General features: G+C 58.7%; 1 protein-coding gene across 1 annotated transcript in view; it reads left to right on the top strand.

The window, feature by feature from the left end:
* The window catches only part of PLEKHA6 (pleckstrin homology domain containing, family A member 6), a 130088-nt gene extending 116881 nt beyond the window's left edge, over positions 1 to 13207 (top strand). Inside the window, exons 16-26 of the mRNA XM_012726786.1 lie at positions 795 to 906; positions 1431 to 1570; positions 2446 to 2595; positions 3836 to 3947; positions 4142 to 4248; positions 5199 to 5375; positions 6556 to 6723; positions 6798 to 6931; positions 7370 to 7515; positions 12366 to 12489; positions 13119 to 13207. Of these exons, the coding sequence (XP_012582240.1) occupies positions 795 to 906; positions 1431 to 1570; positions 2446 to 2595; positions 3836 to 3947; positions 4142 to 4248; positions 5199 to 5375; positions 6556 to 6723; positions 6798 to 6931; positions 7370 to 7515; positions 12366 to 12481 (1362 nt within the window). The 3' untranslated portion in view covers positions 12482 to 12489; positions 13119 to 13207. The remainder of the gene's footprint in view (positions 1 to 794; positions 907 to 1430; positions 1571 to 2445; positions 2596 to 3835; positions 3948 to 4141; positions 4249 to 5198; positions 5376 to 6555; positions 6724 to 6797; positions 6932 to 7369; positions 7516 to 12365; positions 12490 to 13118) is intronic.
* Positions 13208 to 14146: the final 939 nt, after the last annotated feature.

The raw sequence follows: 14146 nt of genomic DNA, 5'->3' as shown, positions 1-14146 counted from the left end.
TGTCTTTGCTCTGCCAGCTGTCTCCCCTGTAGCCAGCTCTGCAAGCCGTGTCTTTCTGACAAAATTAACACCTGCTTTCCCCAATGTCTTCCCGAGTGACAGAACGTAGCTCCCCTGCCTAGCAGCTGGCCAGGTAGGTGAGGCGAAGGCCCTGTGTTCAGAGGACCCGGATGCCACGGTTTGGGCTCCAGCCCCTCAGGAAGCAGGCCCACGCCTGTCCTGCTCCGGAGTGCTGGGCTTGGAGAGGCACAGGCCCCCTTTACAACAGTGTCGCCTACTTAGTAGCAGAGGTCTTGGGGCCCAGTGGCCTCAGCTTGGAAGCGGGTGTAGCTGTTGTCCTGTCTCTTGAGTCGTGTAGCCGGAAGGAGTGAGTGTATGCAAAGCACTTAGCCCAGTATGAGTGGGTGTAAATAAACAGCAGCTCTCAGTTTGTAAAGAGCAGATGCTGTAACTGAATGTCACCTGTGCATATTTAGGCGTGTCGGGGGGTGTGGGGCGGTGGGCAGCACAGAGAGGTCGGCTGGAGATGAAGAAAGTGGGTAAACTGGATGCTCTCACTCCCGGAAACAGGCTTCATGAAGTCCCCCTCGAGGGACATTGGCTCCAGGACCACCCTGCTCTCCTCTGGGGGCCCCAGAGGCAGCCCATGGACAGGTGGTGCTGGAGGGGTGTGTGGGGGTGTGTACCCACACATACACACAAGGCTGTTCCTACTGCTGATCCAAAGGGCACAGGGAGGAGGCTGGGCACCCCTCGGCGGCCACATCCTCTGACCTGTGCTGTGGCTGTTGCAGAATGAGGCGCTCAACCGGCAAATCCAGAAGGAAATCTGGAGGATCCAGGATGTGATGGAGGGGCTGAGGAAGAATAACCCATCCCGGGGCACAGACACGGCAAAGCACAGAGGTAGGCGCCTCCCTGTCAGCCTCCTGGGCTCTGCCTCACCAGAAATGCTCTGGTGTCTCTGGCCTCCATCCCACACCAGCTCAGAGCCAGTCAAGACCTTGTAGAACACCAGAACCTTCCTGAGGTCTGTGATGGTAGAGAGGATCCCCGTTCCTTCCAGAACAGACCAGATATACCACTTAGGTGCTGGTGACCGCACAGGCTAGAATCTATCCTCCCCCAGCCCCCGAGGCTCTGTGCCTCCTGCACCCCTTAGTGATCTTACATCTTCCTCCAGCCCTGGGGCCCTGGGCTGGCTTTGGTATTTAACACCTGGGGGGACTGTGCCATTTCTGCCTGGCCTCTTGGCAGGCCCAGCTTGCCCCTCAATAGCCGGCCTACGGCCCAGTCCCTTTCACACGCAGGCCCAAGTGTTCCCAAGACACTAAACCCTCCCACACTCTCCCCTGCCACCTCCACCCACAGCATCACCCCCACGCCAGGCCCCCCCGATCTGCCCTCACCTCTGTCCTCTCTGCCCCCAGGAGGACTTGGCCCCTCAGCCAGCTACAGCTCCAACAGCCCCGCCAGCCCCCTCAGCTCCACCAGCCTCACCAGCCCCCTGAGCCCCTTCTCACTAGTGTCTGGCTCCCAGGGTTCTCCCACCAAGCCTGGCTCCAATGAGGTAAGCGACAAAATGGAGGAGGAGGTAGGTGTGGGAAGGAGGCTGGTCTCCGTGCGCCCGATACTGCACATATTCTGTTCCAGTCTCTGTTCCCGTCGCTTCCCAGAGCCCCAGGCCGGGCGTGGCTGTCTCATGGTTGCTGACACACCCAGGGCGGTGCCTTCCCCCAGAGGCCTCCTTTCTCTGCTCTCATCCCAGCCTGTATCTCTGTCTGCCTTCCAGGGATGTCTTCTCCCAAATCAGGGTGGTCAGCATAGACACTAGCTCCCCGGAATTTGAGCCCAGGATTGTTCCGGATGAAAGGGCAGAGGGTTGGGGCGAGGAGCAGGTCCCTAGCCAGTCAGCACAGAGCTTGCTGAGGCTCCTCTGGGGCGTGGGTGGCGTGAGGCTCTCAGGAGGAGGCCCGAGCTCCCCCAGAATCCCACGCTCAGTGTGCCTGGGAGCCGGGCCGAGTCTGAGGAGGAGAATGGCCTCTGGAAAGCACGTGTCTCAATGCTGGGGCAGTGGCTCAGACCCTGACTGCCCTGAAGGTCTAAAACTGGCCCAGGAAACCCACCCTGGGCCTCACACACTGGGGGCGTCCAGGGCCGCGGTGTAGATGGGGCCAGAAGACGTGACAGTGCGTGGGCGGGAATGTGCCTGGGTGGCGATGATGCGGTAAGGAGAGCTTGGAGGAGAGTGGGGCGTGTGGGGAGCGGCACGGGGGGCCCAGTGGCGGGGCCAGGCAAGCGGTCAGCTCTGGAGTTGGCGGGTCGAGGGTGGGCGCCAGGGTCCCAGCGATGCCGTCGTCTGCCTCCTGCTAACACTCTTTTCTCCTGCTCTCACAGCGGCTGCTCTTGTTCTTCCTAATGTGCTCTGGCTTCTCTCTGCCTCAGGAAGCTGGCCCACCGAGGCCTCCCCTTCCCAAAGCCTACGTCCCCCTGGAGTCTCCTCCAACCGTGCCTCCACTCCCTAGCGAGAGCCGCTTCTGGCCATACCCCAACTCCCCTTCCTGGCACCACAGTGGCGAGACAGCCAGGGGTCAGGTACCCAGCACCCTCGGGCCCTGGAGGGCAGGGCTGGAGGGAGGGGGCCGAGGGCCAGGCTAGGGTGCCAGGCACGACACTGAGTCACCTTCCATTCCGCTATCAGTTTTCTCACAGTTCAGTGTCTCGGAGCCCTCCGCCTCCCTGGGCTCTGAGATAAGTAAAGGGCGCTTCAGACGCCCACCCGGGCCCTCTGTCCTTCTGCCTGCGTGGACATGGGGAAATGCCCCCTCCACGCACAGGCTAGTGGGCGGCCCATGTGGGTGGTAGGTTGTGCCCCACCCCCTCCCAGCTTGACCAGACATGGGAGATCACCTGTTTCCCAGGTGATCCCCCAACGCCTGCCTGCTCCTGTCCACCTCGCACCCCAGTCCTCCAAGCGCTCTCTGTCTCTGCCTGGCCAGAGTCTTCTTTGGGTTTCTCCTATCCCTGGAGGGATTTAGGCCCTTTCTCCCCTTTCTGGATTCTCCTCTTGCCTGGACCCTTAACCCAGGCCCAGGAGAGGGGTAGTTAGAGGTGCGTGGTAAGTAGAGGCCTGTGCCTAAAACTGGGAAACCCATGTTCTCATCTAGACTCAGCTACTGGTCATTTGCGTGACCCCTGATGGTGTGCTGGGGGGGCGGGCGGGGCAGGCACTGTTCCCTCCAGCGTGCAAGGAAGAGCTGGAAGTTGCCATGCCCTGCGGCTGGGCTGCCGCTGAGGTTTCTAACTCCCAGCCCCGTCTTCTTTCTTCTTGTGTTGCCCTCACTGAGACCTAGGGTTTGCAACTGGATGGGGTGACAGGGTGGGGCGCAGGTGGCATCTGAGGTCCCTTCTGGTCTCATGATGTTTGAGCTCTCAAGCTAAGTGCCTTTTCCTTCCCACTCCAGAATCCTGGTTCTTTTGCTCAAGTCTCCCAGCAGAATCCCCAGAGACCACTGTCCACGGAGCCCCCCTCTCCTCTGGTCATTCCTTACCTCGCTCCCACCAGGCCTCTGCTACCAAGAGGATGGGCCTCAACTGAGGGCTGCCTGGACGCCCGAGCCCTCACTCCCCAAGATGGCCAGATTTGGCCAACCTGAAGGGGGTGCAGTGAGAGGCTCCCACACCCCCTTGACCTCCACTGCCACCTGGCACAGTTTCCCATCCAATATTTTGAAGGGTTTGCGCTTTGACCAGTGCAAACCAAAGAAATATCACCAGGGGCCAAACTCCCCATGGCCACTCTAGCAACAGCCATCTTCTCACCCTTCCTCCCCAGCAAAGCAAGAAAGACTCCCACCAGGCCTCACCCCTGGACACCTCAAGAGACATCAGCCTCATGCCCAGCAGGCAAGAGGTGGAGCCGGAGAAGCAGGCTGCACTCAACAAAGGTACTTTCTGTCTCTTCCTGGTCTTGGGAGACTCTGGATCAGGATTGTCCAGAGGTTTCTCCTCCACCCCCATAGAGTGTGTCCCCAGCCCGCGTGTCCAGCTCTGCAGAAGAGGGCTGAGCCTCTGAGGGAAGCAGCCCCTCTCCCCGCCTTCCCTGTGGGCATGAGCCCATGGCTGCTCTGTCTCTCTGCAGTTGGCATCGTGCCCCCTCGGACCAAGTCGCCCACTGACGAAGACGTGGGCTCCTCCAGGGTGCTGAGGAGGACCACCAACGGGCTCCCCAACGGGCTGTCCTCCCGGGTGAGTACTCCCTGCAGCGCCTGAGCTGGGACCCTCTGCTCACCCACGCGGGAGGAGGACCGGAGGGCGGCCCTGGGGAGACAGGAGCTGTGCAGGATGGAGATAGAGAACATTTAACAAAATTACCCTCTCGTGCTCCCTCATTGAGATGTCAATGCAGCAAGACCAGTCTCAGATGTGCATTCAACTCCTAGGGCAGCTTGAAAATTAACACATGCCATGAACTTGGGAACTTGAAGCAGCAGAAGTTTATTTGCTCACAGCTTGGAGGCCAGAAGTTCAAAGCCAAGATGCCAGCTTGCTTGGCTCCAGAAGCCTCCGAGGGGCCACCCTCTCCACGCTCTCTCCCAACTTCCCTCTGACCGTCTTTGGCTTGTAGACACATCACTCGGGTCTGCCTCTCTGTGCGTCACCCTCTCCTCTGGGTGTCTTGTTTTTTTTCTGTCTCTTTTAGGGCTGGCCCCTATTAGATTTAGGGTCCACCCTAATTCCAGATGATCTCTGTTTGAGATCCTTGATTTATTTACATCTGCAAAGACCCTGTTTGCAAATAAGGTCACATTCACAGGTCCTGGGGATTAGGATTTGGACAAACTTTTGCAGGGGAATTTTTTTTAAGATTTATTTATTTATGCATACAGAACTGGGGTACAGGCCAGAGGTGCAGGGGCAGTGAGAGGATTCACCAGAGACAGAGTGGGGAGCAGAATAGGCAGATGGACAAAGCACACTGCTGAGGGGAGCAGCGGGCGGGCCAGGAGGGGTCTATGGTGCCATGTGGTCTCCTCCGGGGCAGGCGGGGATCGAACTCATGCTGAAGTGGCTTTAGCTTCTCAGTGCTTTAACCTGCTGCGCCACCAGGGAGGGCCCTGCGGGGAATTTTAAAGTAACAGAGGAAAATGCTGGGTGGAGGATGAGCCAATGGCCAGAGTCCCATTCTGCCCCCGCAGCAAGAGCGCCCCAAGAGTGCCGTGTTCCCCGGCGAGGGCAAGGTCAAGATGAGTGTGGAGGAGCAGATTGACCGTATGCGACGGCACCAGAGCGGGTCCATTAAGGAGAAGCGAAGGAGCCTGCAGCTCCCAGCCAGCCCGGCCCCTGACCCGAGCCCCCGGCCCACCTACAAAGTGGTAAAGTCCCCCCACAATCGTGGCCCAGCCTCTGCCAGCATGGCCAGTATTGGGGGTTTTGGGAGACAAGAAGTGTCTGAGAGGGAGGGTCTGGGAAGGATCCAAGCTGGCACCTAGGGGAACTGGGCACCCCCATCAGGAAGGGAGGTACTGTGACAAGTCTTTTCTTTTTTGTGTTTCAAGAAAAACTCACCAAAAAGGAATGCCTTAATTATTTTGGATGAAATATATGATCACAATTCAGCAAATACAGGACAGTACAAAACTACCCAGAAAAGCCCTGCAAGTCAATAGGCTTCTAGAACTTTCTGTGTGTTTGGCATCCACCTGGGTGCAGCAAAGATCACATAGCAGCTTCATGGCTGGCACAGTGCAGGTCACAGGCCCTGTCCTTGTGGAGATTGTAATCTCACCTAATCCTCTCAGCAATGCTGAGGTCAACATTCTTATCCCTTTTTTTTTTTAAGATGGAAATTATATTTTTTTAAGATTTATTTATGCATATAGAACTGGGGTACAGGCCAGAGGTGCAGGGGCTGTGAGAGGATTCACCAGAGACAGAGTGGGGAGCAGAACAGGCCTCAGTACACTGCTGAGGGGAGCAGCGGGTGGGTCAGGAGAGGTCTGCCGCGCCATGTGGGTCAGCTCCCTGGCCAGGACAGAACTCACATTAAAGTGGCTGCAGCTAGCTTTGCAGTGCTGCGCTTTAACCCACTGAGTCACCAGGGAGGGTCCCTTATCCCTATTTTCGAGACAGGAGGACAAAGTTACAAAGAATTAGGGGGTTCCAGGACTGCACAGCTAGTGAGTGATGTCCTGGCACCTTATTTTTCTCTCCACTAAATTTCAGAAATGCAGAAAAATGAGTATCCATGAATCCTGCCCTCAAACAGTTTGAGGGTGGGTTGGAATGTTTAGAAAATGTCCCCATCAGAAATCAATGTACTGATTCAGCAGCTCCACATAACAGACACAGAAGTGAATCCAGGCTCTGGCAGGATGGGGAGTTGCGGACCCATGAGAGAGAGAACTTTACCTCTGGCCCCTTCTGGGGGTCTCGCTTTGGACACAGCACAGGACAGTGGGGCGCGCGGTGAGGGGAGACAAGCAGGGGGCGTGGCTTGCCCACAGGAGGGCCGGGGCACCCTGGAGAGCTGCTCACCCACAGCGTGGCCCCCAGGTGCGCCGTCACCGCAGTATCCACGAGGTGGACATCTCCAACCTGGAGGCGGCCCTGCGGGCAGAGGAGCCGGGCGGGCAGGCCTACGAGAGCCCTCGGGAGGAAATCGCCCGGCTTCGCAAGATGGAGCTGGAGCCTCAGCACTATGATGTGGACATCAACAAGGAGGTAAGCCGAGCCGGGCAGGGCAGCGGGCGGGGAGCCGGGAGGGCCCAGAGGCGGTGACCTCGGTCCCCCCACAGCTCTCCACCCCAGACAAAGTCCTCATTCCCGAGCGCTACATTGACTTGGAACCCGATGCCCCCCTGAGCCCCGAGGAGTTGAAAGAGAAGCAGAAGAAGGTGGAGAGGATCAAGACCCTCATCGCCAAGTCCAGGTAACAGGCCAGGGGGATCCGCCACCCTGGCACCCAGGACACCCAGGTCGCTGGGGCCCCGAACCTCCCCAGTGGAGAGCGAGTGGAGGCTGCGGCTAAGGCGGCGGGCCGGGCCAGCCCAGGGCAGGGCCAGTCACGAGCCGGCGGGGACAAAGGATCCATCGTGGAGACAGACAGCCGGGTCCCCCGCTGGTGACTGCTTTCCCCTTCAAGGCTGCCCTGAAAGTTCTCTTGAGACTTTTTATGGATTTTAAAGCATCACGGGTAGGGGTCCCAACTCGTGTTTTGCCAGGGTCCCCCTCACCCCTGGGGACAGCCTTGCAGGGAACCAGAGCCTGCCCACTCACAGGCCCCAGGCCTCCCACCCACCACAGGCCCCCTCAGGTCAACTGGGCCATCCTGTCCCCTCCCCCATGTCGTGTGTCTGTGCCTCTTCAGCATGCAGAACGTGGTGCCCATCGGCGAGGGGGACCTTGTGGACGTGCCCCAGGACTCAGAGAGCCAGCTGCAGGAGCAGGAGAAGCGGATTGAAATCTCCTGTGCCTTGGCGACCGAGGCCTCCCGCCGGGGCCGCATGCTGTCTGGTGAGAGGGGCTGGGCCTCACTCTGCCAGGGAGAGCAGTGAGCAGGTGTAGGGGAGGAGGCCCCGCGCCCAGGGCCCAGGACAGCACAGGGCCAGGGGAGTGTCCCTCCAGGTCAGGAGGGCTGAGCACCTGGCACCACGCTAGGTGGCGGGAAGGAGGGTGCACACGGGCCAGAGCCAGGAGCACCCAGAGGCTCAGAGCCACGATGGCCTCCCGGTGCTTCAGGGAGGCGTGGCCCGCGGCGCTGTGGAGGGCAGGGAGGCGTTCCCCAGGCAGGTCGGGGGAAGCCCCAGAAAGAAGGCGTAAGCGAGGCAGAGGAAGAGATCACGTCTTGGCCAGTTGTAGAGAGGACAGGCGTCCCGGGGCAGCTGCTCGTGCTGCACGGGGAGAGGGACAAAGGGGGATGCCGTGGTGCCAGGAGCGGAGGGACAGTCACCGCCTTGGCCACTGACCCGAGCCCATGCTTCTGCTAAGAGGCAGAAAAGGATGAGCGTGAGGACCTGGCTTCACAGCAGAGCAGCTGGCGGGTCCCGAGTGGACACAGGCTAGCAGGGTTAGCTCACTCCACCTGGGATGCCATCCCCGAGTCAGGGAGCACAAAACGGGAGGAATGAAAGTGAGGCGGTGACGGCAGGGCTCGGGGTGTGGAAAAGACCGGGCTCCTCACGAGGCCTGGGCACCAGATATTTATTCCGCCTCAGGCCGGAGGGGGGCTGAGGCCATGAGAACAGGGCTCTGCAGCCCCAGCGAGGGGATGCCTCAGAGAGATGCCTGGCGGATGCCACGTTGGCCGAGACCGGGGCTTGGGCAACCACAGGTCGGGTGGGGAGCAGTGAGGGGAGCCCCCAGAGTGGGAGGGGTGACCGCTGGTGTTGGTGACCTGGGACAGCTCCAGTTCTGGCTCCCTGAAGCTCTGTTTCCTCATCTGGAAAATCAAAATCAAAATACCCCTGTGGTGGAGAGAGGACAGAGGGTAGGGACAGCGTGCCCACAGACCCATGTCACGCCTGGCACTGGGAAGAGCCCACACCAGCTGGCTGCTGACCCGGGGCAGCGGTCGCATCTTGAAGGCCGAGCATTAGTTGAAACAGCGATAGCTGAAGTAGAAATAGGGGCTGCATGTGGTTTTCCTGACTTCTTTTTTTTTTTTTAAGATTTATTTATTTTATTTATGCTTACAGCACTGGGGTACAGGACAGAGGTGCGGAGGGTGAGAGGATTCACCAGAGACAGAGTGGGGAGCAGAACAGGCAGATTGACTGAAATACACTGCTGAGGGGAGCAGCGGGCAGGTCAGGAGAGGTCTGCTGCACCATGTAGGTCAGCTCCCTGGGTGGGGATCGAACTCGTGCTGCAGTGGCTGCAGACAGCTTCATAATGCAGTGGTTTAACCCATTGCACCACCAGGGAGAGCCCATCTTTCCTAACTTTTAAATACGAATATTTTCATAAGTCAGAGGGGTTTAGGCTATAACAAAGGGGATTGATTTTATTTTTATTTTTTAAAGATTTATTTTATTTATGCATTTATTTATTGTGCACAAATAGTTGTTTATTATTAATGCATTTATCTATGCATTTATTTTATCATTTATGCATAGAAGAGCTGGGGTCCATGCAGGCGAGATGTGTCAGAAATGAGAAGATTCACCAGAAACAGTGGGGGACAGAACAGGCAGATGGACTGAAACACACTGCTGAGGGAACCAGGGGGTGAGACAGGAGAGGTCAGCTGCGCCATGGGGGTCAGCTCCCTGGCCAGGAGTTGCTTTCCTGCTGCAGTGGCTGCCAACAGCTTCATAGCACTGAGACTTAACCCTTTGTACACCAGGGAGGCCCCAGTAAAGGGGATTTAAGTAAATTCTCCAACAGCCTTCTTGACAGGCCACTCTGGACATTTGGATGGTAGCCAAGGAAAGCCCCGTGGGTACTTCAGAGAGAGACTGTCTCACCCGGGCAAGGGAAGGGACGGGCCGAGGGCCCTGCCTGCGCTAGGGGCAGCAGAACCGGCTTGGCTCCCGGGAGGCCTCTGTCGGACCTCCTCCCTGTAGCTTAGCTGCAGATGAACTTGAACTTTCCAAATATCAAATTCCACAAGCTCTGGGCAAAAGGCGACTTCCTGATCCGAGGGTCAGCGCCTACAACATTGTTTTAGCCTGTATCCCTGCCCCAGCTCCTGGCACTCTCCACCCGCCCGCTGCAGCTCCCGGCCAAGGGTTCCATGGAAACCAAGCGCACCCTGGCCTCTCAGATTTCCCCCTCGCCACACACAGGCTTACCTTTCAAGGTCTGCGTGCTGACAGTAAAGGTTCGACTTGCTTTTGCCAAAACCCCAACTATTTAAAAAATGGCTTTGGCAGGGCCAGACCTCAGCCTTAGCGGACTGTCTCTGCTGCCCTTGGCCAGACTCCCAGAGTCACAGCTCCACAGGCCCAGCAAGGAGTGTCCTGGGGCGGGGCGCGTGCACCACGGGTGGGGTCTGGGCCCGAGACCTGCGTGCACAGGAGTGCAGGGCACAGTCCCCCCCGTCGGGGCAGCAGGCACGGGAGGAAGAGTCAGCGCGTAGCAGGCAGGGATGAGTCTGGTCAGGGACGAGTGGGCGTGGCGTGGACTCACCTGGAGTGTGCAGACTCCAGAGCGCGGGAACGAGAAGGCGCAGCATCTAGGTGTGTCTGGTGGCCTGGGGCATGCGCAGTGTCCACCCTGGGAAACAGTTGTGGGGACATGTATTCTGTGCATCGCACGTGTGGCTCGAGGGATGATTGCGTTTCATATGGAGTGTGTACACATACAGGTGAGGGCTGCCGTGTGGATGTGGGTTTTGGTGAGCTCTTGGGGGGGGGGGGTGTGCGCTGTGAGTGTGTGATATCCAGGTGGAGGGAAACCCCGAAGGGCAGAATCAAGGTGGAGGGAGAGTTGGCAAACCCGTGTATGTATGCTGGGCTTTTTCTGCAGTTTGGGGAATGACATCATGGTTTCGAGTACCCGTTGGTACCGTGTTGATACTGCACTATGTGTGAATATATATCTGTGCGGTGTAGGATGGGGGAGTGCAGGGTCTCATGAATGTGAGTCGTGTGATAACTGTGCCCGCAGGACAGACGCTTATAATGTCCCGGGTCCCCGGCACATCCGCCATACACGTTAATCTGAAGTAATTTAATTGATCTGTTCCTAACAGACAGTTAGTATTTCTCTACCTTCTCAAAGAGGTTCTGCTTGACATAATGGGTCTTTCTTGCTCTTGTTCATATAGGTTTAGTAGAAATATCTTGATTCCGCCCTTAGGGGTTTCATCAAGACAGGTCTGTCGGAAATGCTCCTAGGCCATCAGTATGTCTGCTTTTTGCAAACGATTTCCTCTCCAGTTGCTCATCTTTTACACATATTCTTATCATCTATAAGATGATATAGATATAAGAAGTTATAGATGGGGCCCTCCCTGGTAGCAGCACTGCAAGCTGGCTGCAGCTGCTTCAGTGCGAGTTCGACCCCCGGCCCCCGAGGTGACCCACATGGCGTGGCAGACCTCTCCTGACCCACCCTCTGCTCCGCTCAGCAGTGTACTTCATCGACCTGCCTGTCTGCTCCCCACTCTGTCTCTGGTGAAGCCTCTCACCACCCCTGCATCTCTGGCCTGTATCCCAGTTCTGTATGCATAAATAAATCTTAAAAAAAAAAAAAAAGTTACAGCTGTCAGAGACCCCGAGGCTTCAGCTTTGCTGTCCCTAGTCGCCTGTGGACCAGAAGCCCAGTGAGTCACACCTGTTGGCATTATGCATAAAGCAGTGTCCTGGACCCCCAAGGAGCGCTTCCAAGAGCAAATGGCAAGCGTGTCATGCCTGCGTGCTGCGACATGGAGTCAGCTTCCGCACGACAGCCCCTGCTGAATGACGTCGCCTGGGAAGTTTCAAGTGTGGGGCACGCACCTGAGTGGTGTGTCTGGATATCAAGTTAAGGTGTCGCTGGCTCCCAGGCACTGTCTGTGGGATGTCATGGGCAGACACCCTGCTGGTTCTGGGGGCTCCGTGTCCTCCGTGCAGATGTGGGGATCCGCCTGCAAGCCTCGGGGACCTCCAGGAGCCTTGGGAAACGCCCCAACCCTTTCTCCTGCACAGAAGGCAGGAGAGGTGTGGGACCCTGCGGAGGGTGGAAGCAAGCCAGGACGCCTTCTCCATGGAAACGCAGTGCGGCCTGGCTGACGCCCGGTGCCAGCCTGCTGCCCACTGTACAGAGATTGTCACGCTGGCCCTAACAACACGTGCCCTTCTCATTGTCCTTCCCCTTCGCTCGTTAATTCAGATGTCACCGCTTTAAGGCTGGTGATGACTCTGTTCAGGGTTGAGTTGCCATCTGCCTTTACTGGCCTGATGGAAGATGGTTCTCAGTTGCTAGTGGGGAAAGAAGGTGTTTTGAGACCCTTGATCCCTTCTGAGTTAACAGAACTCACTCTGGGGCTTGAAGCCTTCATTTTCATGGTAAAGACGCACTCGATGACCCCAAACGGGCCTGCAACGTGGATGAGTGTGATTTTACCAAGTCGTCGTCATTATCGTTGTTGGTGCTGCCTTAGATGAGCTGCCAGCGTCATCCGCACCCTGCTGGAGAGGCCTGGGACTCCCGGGGTGCTGATGGGACGGAGCCCCAGGGGCACCAGGCCTCGCCCGCAGCCACTCTGGCCACCCTCCTCCGGGCCTGGGCCATAGGCAGCTTCGCCTCCGCTTCAGCAAGTCCCCAGCTCAGCCGCCTCCTGCTTTCACCTCCCGCCTCCCTCTGGGCGCCCCGCCCAAGCTGCTCGCTGCCCCCAGCCCCCTCACCCAATTCACTCCCCTGTTCATTTCTGTTTCCAGTGCAATGTGCCACCCCAAGCCCTCCCACCTCCCCCGCCTCCCCGACTCCACCAGCCAACCCCCTGTCGTCTGAATCCCTCCGGGGCGCCGACAGCAGCCATATCATGCGGGTCTGAGCTCTGACGTAAGCACTTTCTACTGTGTCTCATCCCCCTGGGCAGCAGGGCCCTCCTCCCCCACATCGGGCCATCCACACCCTCGCATTGGCTCCGCTTCACCCCTGCATCCCTCGCCCACCTGCTTGAGCCCGAGTCCTGGGCGGTGCTGGCTGGAGCCCGGGGCAGGGCCGCTTCTGGGGCTGCAGCGCCCTTGGGCTTTGCTTCTCCTGAAGCAAGAGCCGGCCAGCCCATGCTATCCGCACCTGTCCCTGTCAAGGGTGACAGCCCCCCAGGGCCCCTGCCGCCTGCCGGCCCTCGGGCCTCTCGTCTGTGAGTACTCAGCAGCCCTGCCTGAGAAGCCCCAGAAACCGTTTCTCCTGGACCTGGTTTCTCCCAGACCTTACTGTAGAATAAAATAACACTGGACAGCTAGCTAGAGGCCCAGGCCACGAGCCCACCCCTTACCCCAGCACAGGCCCTCGCTGTCAGGCAAGTGGAAACTCAACTTCCATTCACTTGCTCCCCTCTCTCAGGGCAAGGGCGTGGGTGGGCTTCCTCAAGGGTCTGTAAGATAAGGCTTCTCTGTCCTGGGGACGGCTGGCGGGAGGCCCGGCCCTCGGTACTACCTTTCCTCAGCCATTTCTCTTCTCTTTAGTGCAAGCCCTGGCTGAGGCCAACGCTGTGAAGCTCCAGAGAGCCACGTTCTGAAGCCGCCTCTGTCCACCTGAGGCCCCAGGTCCCTAACCTGGCCCCTGGCCTGGCGCTCCCCTGGGAATGGGCTGGGGGTCAGGGGTGCTGCCGAGAGGAGAGCAGATACCTCAGTGTCCATGCGCCCACCGTGCCCAGCTGTGAAGCCTTCACTCCTCAAATGTCCTAGACCGGAGCCTGAGCTGGCAGGACAGGGGCACCTTCCTCCGACGCCCGAGCCACAGCGGCCAGGTCCGCGTCTGGCCATGGCTGGGATGACTCCACCGGAACTCAGAGAAAACGCCCTGGTGGGGATCTCATCCGGGCAGCCTGCAGGCAGGACGAGAGGGGCAGAGGAGACGTTACTCTACCTTCTGGCCGCCCCGGACACGAAGGACAGCATCTGCTGTCATCTTCCCCCCCAGCAGCCACGCCCGGAGCCCCAGCTGTACCCAGCACCCCAACCCATCTCTGCTAAGGGGTGCTCTCCCGGAGTCCATGAGGCTGACCACTCTGCTTGAGCCAAAGACAAGAAGACGGGAGGGGGGAGGGTAAGAGGACAGGCCTAGCTGTGGAGAGAGCGGAGCGGGGTCTGTGCAGCGTGGGGAGAGCAGGTCGAGAAGGTGGCGGGACCAAGGAATCCACGGAGGGAGGGAAGAGTGGGCAGCGGCAAGTCACTTGGGCAGGGAAGAGGAGCAGGAGACGATGGGAAGGGGCTGGGTGGCCTTCTAGGTGGAACCTCGGGTTAGCGTGAGTACAGAGCGGGACTGTCAGCTGGGCCTCCTGCCGCCTCGCCAGGGCAGCGGGGTCCAGGGGATCCCTCCCCTGAGCACACGCCAGGTGCATGGGTGGAGGTGTCCGGAGAGGATGTGAGTAGGACAGATGGGGAGATGGCTCTGGGCCTGGATCTGGGGTTCGCCTCCCCGTTCTGGGCTCACAGGCAGAGAGTAAGACCTGTCTTGTGTAGCGTGTGGTCAGCCTCGGGGCCTTTCGTCA

This window comes from Condylura cristata, unplaced genomic scaffold, assembly GCF_000260355.1.
Source record: "Condylura cristata isolate star-nosed mole 26May11 unplaced genomic scaffold, ConCri1.0 scaffold00018, whole genome shotgun sequence".
In the NCBI taxonomy this organism is placed as follows: Eukaryota; Metazoa; Chordata; class Mammalia; order Eulipotyphla; family Talpidae; genus Condylura; species Condylura cristata.
The sequence above is the reverse complement of the archived record's forward strand: the minus strand, read 5'-3'. Positions and strand labels throughout refer to the sequence as shown.